At 42.5% G+C, this 11358-nt stretch overlaps 1 protein-coding gene across 1 annotated transcript; it reads right to left on the reverse strand.

Annotated features, from left to right (window-relative positions):
- Positions 1-896: 896 nt before the first annotated feature.
- Positions 897-10849, reverse strand: mafk (v-maf avian musculoaponeurotic fibrosarcoma oncogene homolog K). The gene is made up of 3 exons (XM_084371140.1): positions 10736-10849; positions 4324-4402; positions 897-4240 (listed from the first exon to the last, which is right to left on the reverse strand). The coding sequence occupies exons 2-3, from the start codon at positions 4366-4368 to the stop codon at positions 3803-3805; spliced, it is 483 nt and encodes a 160-aa protein (XP_084227266.1). The 5' UTR covers positions 4369-4402; positions 10736-10849; the 3' UTR covers positions 897-3802.
- Between the last annotated feature and the right edge of the window lie 509 nt (positions 10850-11358).

Here is an 11358-nt window from a genome sequence, read left to right on the forward strand (position 1 = left end):
AGAGGTTTGTCTTTGATTATGGCACAGTACGGAAACATACTTTAACATTTTTTGAGCATTTTCGGATTTTTTTTAAAGGGTATGCTGCCAAAAGCATCCACCTCATAACCAAATACAGTATTAAGTGCTAAAAATGCAACAATTCCTCGTTTGACAGCATTTTGTGTTGAAGTTCGACAAAGAGAGGTTGTAATGTTTGTCAGAAAACGCTTCAGATAATCTTGTAAGATAATGTGCTGAAAAATGACTTGTAAACATTTAATGTGTTTCTATATATTCTTCTGACTTAATCCTGCCTCAGGTTTAAACAGACCTTGAACATAACAGGTCTGAGTGGACGGTCCGTAGCAGCTTTGGGACTTTCCCGTAAAGGTTTCCTTTCGGTCACAAAATAATCATAATCATTTAAAACGCTCAACTAAATCGGTTGCCATCTTTTAAAAAAAAAAAAATACATCAGGTCGATCTTGATGTCCACAACACCCGACTTGGTTCACATGTAGGTGAATATTTCAAAATAAGAGCAAAATCTCTCTTTTTCTACATGAAATATTCTCATTCTCCAAAGGCACAACTGAGAACTGAACATTTTGTCAATATCAGGCAGTTTTAAATCGGATCACATCAGACCGATGAGCTCTTGTGTTGAATTATGTACAGTTGATTTCAATATTTGAACTCATTGATTCCCGTGCTAAAGTGAATGTTTGGCATGAAGATCCAGACATCCTGTAGAGTTTTTAACGTTTGCATAGACGTTTTGACTGCCAACCTCTCACCTAACTACATTTTAATTTGCTTTGTCGGTAACGCTTTATAATAACAATTATTAGAAATGGTAAATTTATGTTTTATTAAACTTAAGTGAATAGTTAAGTCACTGTTAAACAATGAAATGCCTTATAAACCATTTATTAAGCAATCGTACAAATCAAACAGTCACAATCAGTTACAACTTCACAATAAACAGTTGCTTAATAAATGGTTTATTAAGCATTTCATTGTTTGTTAACAGCTGTTAGCTAAAATTTTATTAACTACACCATTTATTCATGATGGTTATTTTAAAGGGTTACCGGATTGTTTGTTGTTATGCTTAAAAAAATTGATGTGTTATGAAGTACAACACGACAGATGCACATGTGCTCTTCGCTAACAGTGTGAACCAGCGGTCAGGCTGTCATTTCCCTGTTTCAAAAAACATAATTCTCGACTGTTACAGATGATTATATGCAGCCTGCATGTAACCCTAGGCACTGTCTGTCTAACCTGTGAATTAGACCAATGGTAAATGTGCTGAGAAGAACTATTCATGGGGTATAAATACTCGCGAAGAAGACTTAAGTTATGAGAGTAGTTTTCTCATTGTAAATGTGAATACAACTTTTTTCAGATAAAAAGGTCAGCGTCAACATAATTCGACTTCAAAGAATGATTACATAATCACACCACTCCCAGGATAGTAAAAGACATAAATATAGAAAAATATGTAATATATAATATATATATATATTTATATACTGTATATGCATATAAAACTAAGTATCAGAAAGAGAACATAGGATGTATCGACATAGAAACCAGGTGAAAATACAAAATGAGAGTAAGAACACAGCAATGCCCCTGCTTTAAATCACAGCAGGTTGTACAGCAGCAAAGTTCCCCGTACTGTTCTTTGCAGCTATGGAACAGGGGAAGAACTGTCATGTCCTCTTAGCCAAGAGAAAATCCTGACATGAGCAATCTCTATTGACTTCACTCCAAATTAGGAATGGATCCTCTGTAAGAACGGTTTGATTTCAAGTGAATTTCATATTTAAATATCTCAAAACGCACGACAGGAGGAAGGTGTTTTTACTGCATGTTAGTTGTCATGACACCGCTGTTTGTAGAGATGGGCGTCAGGAGTTCTCTTGCAGAAGAGTGTGTCAAAAGCAAAAGTAAATAGCTACTGTTTCAGAGTTACCAACACCAGCAGCGGCACTTCTCGTGACCCAGCAGTAGGAATGATTTCTATTTGGACGGAGTTCTCAATGTAAAGTGACAGCGGAGGCAGTGGGAGCTTTGTCATAATCTGTAATATACAGGAAGTAAGCTGAATTGCATTTCGCTTGTAAGGACCTCTCTTATTATCACTATATCCAATATGGATTACCTACCAAAGAGTGGCATATAAAAGAAAGAGGCAAAACATTACCCAATCAGTGCTGCGGCATACAGAGTATACCATCCTCCGTTACATGAGGCTTGACCTCGCAGTAGGTGGTCACACCACATTTAATCATCATGCAATTAAGCCCCAGTAACTTGAGTTTCTGTCATCCAATTCTAGGTATCAGTCGCCCTGTGAATTCTTTTCTTTTCTTTTTTATACTGTATCGTTACAGTTTTCTTTTAAGTGCTAAATAATGAGAGGCACTGAGTAATGTTAATTTGTCTGAATCCAAACAAATCTGGCCCAAAATGCTCCTTAATCACTTTCCATTTTACATTATAGTCTTCCCAAATCTACAGAAAAAAAAGCATTCACCTCTTTTGCATTTAAAATATTGCAAATTGTGAGATAATTTTGAAAAACAGAATCACTTGCAGCACCTGCCTGACGCCCTCCGACGTATTCAACAGCATTTTCAGCCCCACTGACAAAATCAATGTCACGAGAACATGTCAAACATTTCATGGACTAGATGCCGACAGGAGAGCAAAAGGCACACGTTGCCAGGTTTACTAATATTTTACACGGGGAGTCGATATATTCCAGCAAAGGCCTCCATAAAAATTCCAGCCTACAGGTTGAGTTTTAAACTTTTCAAACACAAATGAAAAGTGTAACTTCAAAACTGTCAAATGAGGCCGCCATTAGCACATGTATGGAAGCCTTTACTGGAGTGTTCTGACTGCTGTTGTCTAGTATTACTTCCTAAACGCTAAATAAGCTATTTGGCATGACCGACCACCGAGTTAAACTCTGCACAACCAAGACAGAAGTACAAACAATGGTGCATCACGAGTAGAGCTCTTAAGCTTAATGTTGGTCGGTTATCAAACTGCATAATGCAGTGCACTCCAAGCGGGCCGCAGAGAGCCGCGTGTCGGCAGGATTTCAGTCCATCCAAACACTCCAACAGGTGATTTTACCGCTTAGCACCTTCTAATAGAAAAGAGGAACCAATCAGTGAAAACATCTGTTGTTGTGTTTGGCTGGCACTTAAAGGCAACTGGTTGAAGACCCCTGGTAACCTGGAACGATGAGTCATCTTTGTGTTAAACTACATGTCAGTATTAGATAATCATTTCCACAGATCACTCACTGATTCTTTTAAGGCAACGGCTTCAAAGGCTCAATCTACACTGAGACACTTTTACTTAGATATTTTGGCATAGGCTTTACAAATAGCTTTACTGTCACATACGTAATCTCTCATGTCTCAAGTATAAGAGCTGTCCTACACCAGTGCTGCCGCATTAAGGCATGTCACATACTTTTTTTCACACTGGAGTAAAAGCAAATCTCTATCGGTCATGGAGGACGGGTCACAGAGGTCCGATACCCTGCCGGTGCTGGGGGTCGGGGACGGGAGGGGGGGTTTTGCACAGTGCACAGACAACGTAGAATGTGTAAAAGAGACAGAAGGAGGAAGACAGAGTTGTGAATGCAGCATAACATCACATAGAGCTTGCCACCCCATTCCATCCCTCAGTCTAACTACTGAGCGTCCTCTCAGTACAGGATGAGTGGGTTCAGGCTGGGTCAGAACCGGGAAGGACCAGGCAGGACAAGGAAAGCCCAGTCCTGTCAACACTAGGAGGGAGCGGAGAACGGGGTCGGGCTGGAGTTGTTGTGATTGGCCGACTTGACGATGGTGATGACGCTGGTGGTGGCCACCTTTCCCGGCGAGAGGGGCCCGCGGGTCACAGTCCGGGCAAAACACTGCAGGGCCTCGTACTTGGCTCGCAGGGCATCCAGCTCCAGCCTCATGCTGGCGTTCTCGCGGGCCAGCTTGTCCACCTCCTGCTGCAGCTCTATCTTTTGTCTCTCCAGCTCTTCCTTCTGGGTGACGCGTTTGATGCGGCAGCTGGCGGCGTAGCCCCTGTTTTTCAGGGTCCGTCGCCGCTGCTTCAACCGCACGACGTCATCCTTGGTCAGCCCACGCAGGTGCTGGTTGAGCTCCCGCACGGACATGGCCACCAACTCGTCGTCGCTGAGCGCCGGGGCATTCTCGCCCGTCTCCCTCTTGACCTGTGGAACAAGAGCAGCAGATGAAGGACCAGCACCGTGCTTGACACAAGTCCAGTGAAACACAACAAACTTCTCACACTTACCTTTAAAGCTTTGCTCGTCTTAAAATGAGTCGTCATTCCCTGCATGCAGACAACTGGCCAGAATCTCACAGAAGACACACTGAAAAGAAAGAGAGAAGAAATTGTGTAAACAGCTGACTTATAATACGTAAAACAACAATATCAGTGGTGGAAAGTAACATAGTAGTGGGAGGAAGCCTCTTTATACATTACTAATAATAACCCATTATTATAATATGTAATAATATATCACTGGATGTTGCATAATTTGTACTTTTACCTTTGATATTTTATATTTTTACTTCTAATAACTGTTTTCCATTATTTAATACTTTGACAGTGACAGATCTAGATATTTCTGCTACCACTAATGGAATATAAAGTAAACTACTCATGTACTTTACTTAATAACAATTTTGAGGCACTTGAAGTACTTAACCTGAGTATTTCCATTTTCATCTACTTCATACTGACACTTCACTTTAGAGGAAAATTTCCAACTTTTCAATCCACTACATTTATTAGATGACCAGTTACTTTGCAGATTACAAGCTGCATCAGAGCCAAAGTAATTTTTTTTTATTGACAGTCGTATTAAAAAAGACGATCAGAAATATTTTAAATATCTTATCTGATAATCAGCCAGGCTGATAATCAATCAACCCATAGTATACATTATACACATACATGTAAATATATGTATAATTTACTCGTACTTATGAGACTTAAGTACATTTAATATCAAACTACTTTCAGCCTTTTACTCAAGTACCATTCATACAGGTGACTTTCACCTTTCACTCACACTCAGGACTCATTTTACTCAAGAGTGACTTTCGAGCACTTATTACGACACTCCTCGTCCTTATTTTCGTAGGTTGCACATACTGAGTATTGTGTAATATTGACACTGGTCCTCCCCGTAACCCTCCTACAAAAACATCACAACAACATACCACGGTTACGTCATGTGTCAATATTTGTGTTTGCATGTTAGAGCCGCAGACGCCAGCAGAGGGCAGCATGACACCACTGAACACCCACGCTGGAACACTCCTATATTTACTTGTTTGAGAAGGAGGGCCTTGACTATGTAGTTCACTAGACCAAGCGAGATTAGAAACAAGCCAGACAGCCACTCTCCCTCTCTCTTCATAGACCTTTGCGTTTAAGCCCCCCTGCTCTCTTTTGAGAAAAGCCTCTCTGTGCTCATTACAGTCAGGCGCATGCTTTCCAGCCTGCTGCCATGGCCAAAAAAAGGCGAGAGCGCTGAGCTGTGATCCTGTGAGAGGCACACATCCCCCCAAGGCTCCATTTCAGGACCTGCAGACCAGCCTGACTACGAGCTCACTGTTCCATGCTCGCCTGCTGCCATGGAAACGCCCTGCGAATGGGCGTAGGAGTGTGAGTCACATGGTCACCAAAAGGGTAAACAAGTCTCATTCATAACCGCAACACAGCCTATACATAGTACAAATCAGACTCTGATAAGTTAAAGTGCTCGGTTTGTCTGTGAGCCTTCTCTGTTTCCCATCTGGTCTTGTGTTTATTCACCTAATCTGACGTGGGTCCGCGGGGACACTCGGTCGACTCTGCCTCCTCATCGCACATTAAAACAGACCATCACATCAGCATAACATTTACAGTTATGCTGAACTTTACAGGGCAGCAGATACGCATGTGGAAAAAATTCCTGGAGATAGAGTGTCACAGAGAAATAGTTTCCTTTATAGTCACTGATGTATTTTTTGCTGCGAGACAATGTAGTCTATCGGTTCAGAGCCGCGTCTTGCTGCTTGGATCCTCTTACACTGGGCTTTCCTGAGCTGCTCCATGCCCTTATTTAACTCTGGAGGATATATTTAGCTCACAGTGCTGACACAAATTTCTGCCAACTAAACAATTTAAGTGAGCGCGCGATAAGTGATACCTCAGGAAGAGGGCAAATATTCTCTGCAGTGCTGTTAGCTGCAGCTTTCATGGGTGTGGCTGATCCTTTTCAGGGATATTTAGCTTTAGTTTTCAATGTGCTATAGCTCTATTACTAATACTTTGCAACTGTGGACTTGGAAACACTGGAAAACAACTTTTTTTTTTGTTCTTTGATGGGGCTGGACATTAGTCAATGCTCTCATAATAGCAACATCACCGTCTACAAAATGTGCTTTTTCTGTCACAAGCAGATGAACCTCAAAGACTCCAGACTCGGAAAATAAACAGATGAAAAATACATGCACGGACCAAACCCAGAGCCACATGAACTGCTGTTTAGACATTTAAAGAGCAGCTTCTGCTCTCTGAGGCCCTTCATTCGTTTTGCAAAACACCCAGCAAAGAATTGCATAATTGAGATTTCACAAGCATCAAATAAAGATGAAGAGCCTATCCACAACTTTCCTCGAGAGCAAGTTGGCCTAAACAGCCTATCTTAGTGGCGTTGCGTCAGAGGAGGGGTCCCTGGGTATATTCCTTTGCAAAGATCATGGAAAAGTGGTGCGGGGGCCTCCCTCGCTTCATACAAGAGGCCTCAAGTTTGAACCAAGAGGCCAGGTTGTGTCCCTGAAATTCTTTAGGCATGTGCTTATGTTTTTGCAAGTCGCAGAGGGACAGGCTTTTTCCTGATCAAGACGGCAACGTTTCCTCAGATGAAAAGCGGCAGCCAAAATCCACTCTCTATGATGTTGCCACACGGACGAGACAGGCGTATTTCACAACAAATCATGGCTTCTGGCTACAGTCAAGCAAACAACTCGTATTAGGTTTTTCATAACAGTAAGAAAAGGACTCTGGGAAAATACCTCCAAAGAAAAGCCACAGATGGCGGGGTAAAGAACAAAACCGCATTCCTGAGTGAACACACATGTGCAAAACCCTCACATGCAAAACACACGCAGGCAAATCTTTCAGGCTGGATATGTCCCGCGATGCACTCGGCTACGGGGGTGGAGCTCAGACGATCCCACTTGTAAAGCAACGGCTGCAAAATTCACAAAATGTCTGGAATTCAAAAGTGTCTCATGTCTTTTTCGCTTGCCCAAACAAATCAAAGGCAGCCTGTGTACACATGTGAGGAAGTCAGGAGCCCAGACACTGGAAACAAAAAGGCCTATCTGTGTTTTTACTTCCATAACTTTCTCATTCTCCCTCAAGGTGATCCTCTGATGACTGATAACCAAAGAAATGTGCTGTTTACGCAGCAATAATGTGATGAAACGAGTCACAACTGTGCAGATTAGAGACATGAGAACATTTAACTGTCCATTATGAAGACTTAACACACATTTCATGGTCATGGTTTGTTTCTTATTTGATGTGGAAAGCAGAATATTTTCTGGTTAACCTGCGACTTTGTTCTCTGGGTGAACACGCTGCTTTGAAGATGAGCTGGACCTTTTCAAGACTATTTTTGAGAAAAAAAAAACAGGCAAAGACTCATTTTTACGCACAAATCAGCCTGAGTTTAACAGCTCGAATGAGTCTGTATTTGAGTTAAATAAAACTGTGTGCCACTCGGTCACTGATGCCACATGTTTTAGTTTTTGAAGTCAGGCATCTGGTCAAGTTCAAGGCTGCACTTTGGTTAGAGCAGGTAGCTGTGGGGCCCCTCTTCTCCTCAAATAAACAGCATATCAAAGACGTATGCGCTCATGCTCCTGTGATAAATGCACAGTTGGTTTGCCTGCTCTCTTTGTTTTTCTTCTCTTTTTCTTTCACTTTGGGAGTCGGTAAAGCAGACTTGTTGCTTCCCTTGACAGCCTGACGCCCTCCTCTGAGAAAGCTCTCGCTTTTCTTGCATTTTTATCAGGGAGGTGGGGAGATTTCTCTCCAGTCTGGTGCGCGCCGCCGCTCGCTGCTCTTTCTCCAGCGCAGCACATTTGGTGGGATATTATGTGAAGGAAATGGAGAGCATAGCTGAGCGGTGAGTCATGCTGTTTACTGGTAAAAGCGACGACCGGCGGTAGGGAATCACACCCTCCCGATCTGACGTTTCCTGGAAAATCCCGTTGTTTCACCGGGAGGAAGGAAAAGTACAGAGAACCTTGGAAATGGTTGGCGTGACCGGCGGAAAAGGAGGAGAAGTCGCTGAATATCTGAGCAAAGATATTCTCCCAATCAGGGACGCTGGGATTGTTAGAAATGTCAAGAATGCAAAAAAAAAAAAAAAACAAGAACTTAACCATCCCACTTTTTTACTAGCTGGGAACCAACAATGTGTGAATCATAATGTCATCACATCTTCCATTCCCGAACAAGACTCACCAAAACAAAGCAAGGCTCTCTAGTTGAAAATACTTTTTTTAACAAGGTCCAGATTTCAGAGAACAGCTAGCCGAGGCACAATGTGACAGCAGCCTCTACATTTTGAATGCTGTGGAGCTTGAAAGTGTTTGTTTGTGTTGCTGCAACTGAGTCACAGTGGAATCAGGAAGCTGCCAAGGAAAAAGATCAGCGCTTGAATCAGCAAGTCCGCTCCATCGAGAACCCACGAGGAATTCCCAATAACACGATCCCACAAAATAAATAAATGAGTAAACGTGCCACACCTCGGAGGTGAGAGCAGCTGGTTAACGTTCAGCCTGACAGCTTAAGAGAAGGAAAACACAGGAAAAGGCTGGATGCAAATCACTGTGGGTGGCGTGGTGAGCAGTCTGAGGCGCTCTATAACTGTCACTTTGTCACTTGGATGGATGCACCACAGGCCTGTTCACACATCCGTCTGTTATTGCCTCTGTGCTGGGCATGTTCAGCTGTGGATAAAAATCACTGGCTCCCAAAGTCAATAATCAAAACTCGACATCTTTTTTTCCAGTCAGAGGAGCAAAACACCACAGCGACCGTGACTCATCGCATCACCAACCACAGCTATTCTACTTTCACAATACTCCACCACAGAAACGTTTTGCATTCTGCGTCGCTTTCATCCATCACCACTGACCAGCCGAGCGAGAAATCGCACATATCTGGTGACAATTTAACTCGGTCCTGAGTTTCCTGGGGAATTTGTGCCTCGTCACTGTCACAGGCTCTGGTGGAGGTGGTGCAGTGAGTCATGCAGCCAGCCTGTGATACTTCTCCATCCAGAGAAGACATCATCGCTTTGGTGATTGAAGCACATGTTAACCTCATGACGGGGTGGGAGTGCACCCGCTCCCACTGCCTCTCTGAGAGCAGCAGACGGTGTGCACCCACCACAAACAACAGTGAATCAGATCTCGGCACAAATCTGTGACCATCAGAGTGAAACAAGACAAATATTTTCCATATATTTAAAAGGTCAGAGTCTGGGTTACGCAATAAAAAGACAACAAGTTAAGCTGGATTGTTTCTTAGTTAAATTGTGTTATTATATTTTTATTATTACTTTCAGGACACAGTTTCCTTATCTTCACCCAAGCCATAAACACCTACAGGGACATGGAGAAATGATAGCTGATCACAAAGATAAGATGAAGCCCTTTCTTTCCCCCCACAGTGATTTATGGTTTGTGGAAATATGCGCTCCTCCTGCTGTTAAGTGACTGTTTGTTTCTCCTGTGTAGGCCAAGTCAAGTCAGGCAGCGCTGGTGGTCTGACTTCACATCGTGCCCTTTGTCCCACATGTCTAAAATGCGCACCACGTGTTGTTTCCAATGTCAGAAGTAGGCTGGTATTTTGCATTAAGGCAGCCTTTGGTAAATCCCGCGTCAAAAGGAGCAAGAGTGGCAGAATTAAAGGAGATGTGGACGGGATCTTTTTTATTATCATTATTATTATTATTATTTAAGAGGTTTATTTCACTTCTGTTTCACCCAAAAGCACATTGAAGTGAGAGAAATTAACATTTTTCGTACTTTTATAATATAATATTATATAATAACTCAATGTTTTGTAGTGAAATATTAACTTTAAGAACATTTAGCAGCATTATAACCTCAATATTAACTTTTATTTACTTTGGCAAAAGTAATATATTTACATATTTCTTCAATAAAAGTGTTAAATACGCATTTATTTACATTTTTAACAGAAAGCCAACACGTTTTTACTCACTTTCACGATTATTGATTTAAAAAAAAAAAAAAAAAAAACAGGCAAAAAAAATCAAATAAAGTAGAAACAAAATAAGCTTTTTAAAGAAAGCAGATTTTTACGCACACTTCCTACAGACGACCAAACCGAACCGGAGCCACATTTTTTCGTGTGTTATTATGTTACTCCAACACAACACGTGTCTGCGCCACTGAAACAATCTCACAAAGTCAACATCAGCTCTCACAACCCCGGGGATCCAAACTTACTCCTAAACATGACCGACGTGAAGCTGACTGCGCGCTCCGATATGTCACCGCCACAAGTCCAGCACAAGCACAAAATATCACCAGGAATGTCCAAACATCTTCCCAACAACAACAACAACACAAAAGGAAAAAAAAGAAAAGAAACACAACCTCACCTCTGTGGACGCGGGTATCTGTGGAGCGGAATGCGTAAAATCTCCTGGAGTAGGTTTCCCACACAGCCGACGCAGTAACTTGACACAGTGCGTATAGCGCGTCCAGCAGCCGGGCCGCCGTGTCTCCTCGGACTAAATTAACTACAAAACAACAACAATGTACCAACATTCCACGCTCTGCTTCCGCAAGCACTCACGTCACCGATTCCTCGTGACCGCCCCCTCCATTCATGAAAATAACTTTCTGCTGACGTCAGTCTGGGAAGAGGGGAGGGGGTGGGTGGGTGTTGGTGTTGGTGGTGGTGTGGGGGGGGGAGGTGGTGAGGCCATAAATAGAAGATAGATACTGCTGGCGGCTGCTTTTGCTTACTTTACAAAACTAATCTGTACAAAGTCAGCTCATGTTGCCAACGTGTTGCCAAAGAGCACTCAAGGAAAAAAAAACTCACTTTAACTCCCTGAAAAGACAGAAGTCGTTGCTCGCTCTCCTCTCCTCTGACTTTTATGGTCAAACTGCAAGGTTCTCAAAAGAAATGTGCATTAGCTGAGAGAAAACAGCGACCTCCTCCTCCTCCTCCTCCTCCTCCTAGCTCCATCTGACTTGGGAGCAGCAGTAGCATTCC

The sequence above is a fragment of the Pagrus pagrus genome (assembly GCF_965226575.1).
Source record: "Pagrus pagrus genome assembly, chromosome: 13".
Classification (NCBI taxonomy): domain Eukaryota; kingdom Metazoa; phylum Chordata; class Actinopteri; order Spariformes; family Sparidae; genus Pagrus; species Pagrus pagrus.

Bases quoted from the DNA above. Each gene is read 5' to 3' on its own strand.
- mafk (XM_084371140.1), bottom strand. From the start codon at position 4,368: ATGCAGGGAATGACGACTCATTTTAAGACGAGCAAAGCTTTAAAG. The intron at 4,241-4,323 runs GTAAGTGTGAGA...CTTGTTCCACAG, and splicing joins AGACGAGCAAAGCTTTAAAG to GTCAAGAGGGAGACGGGCGA.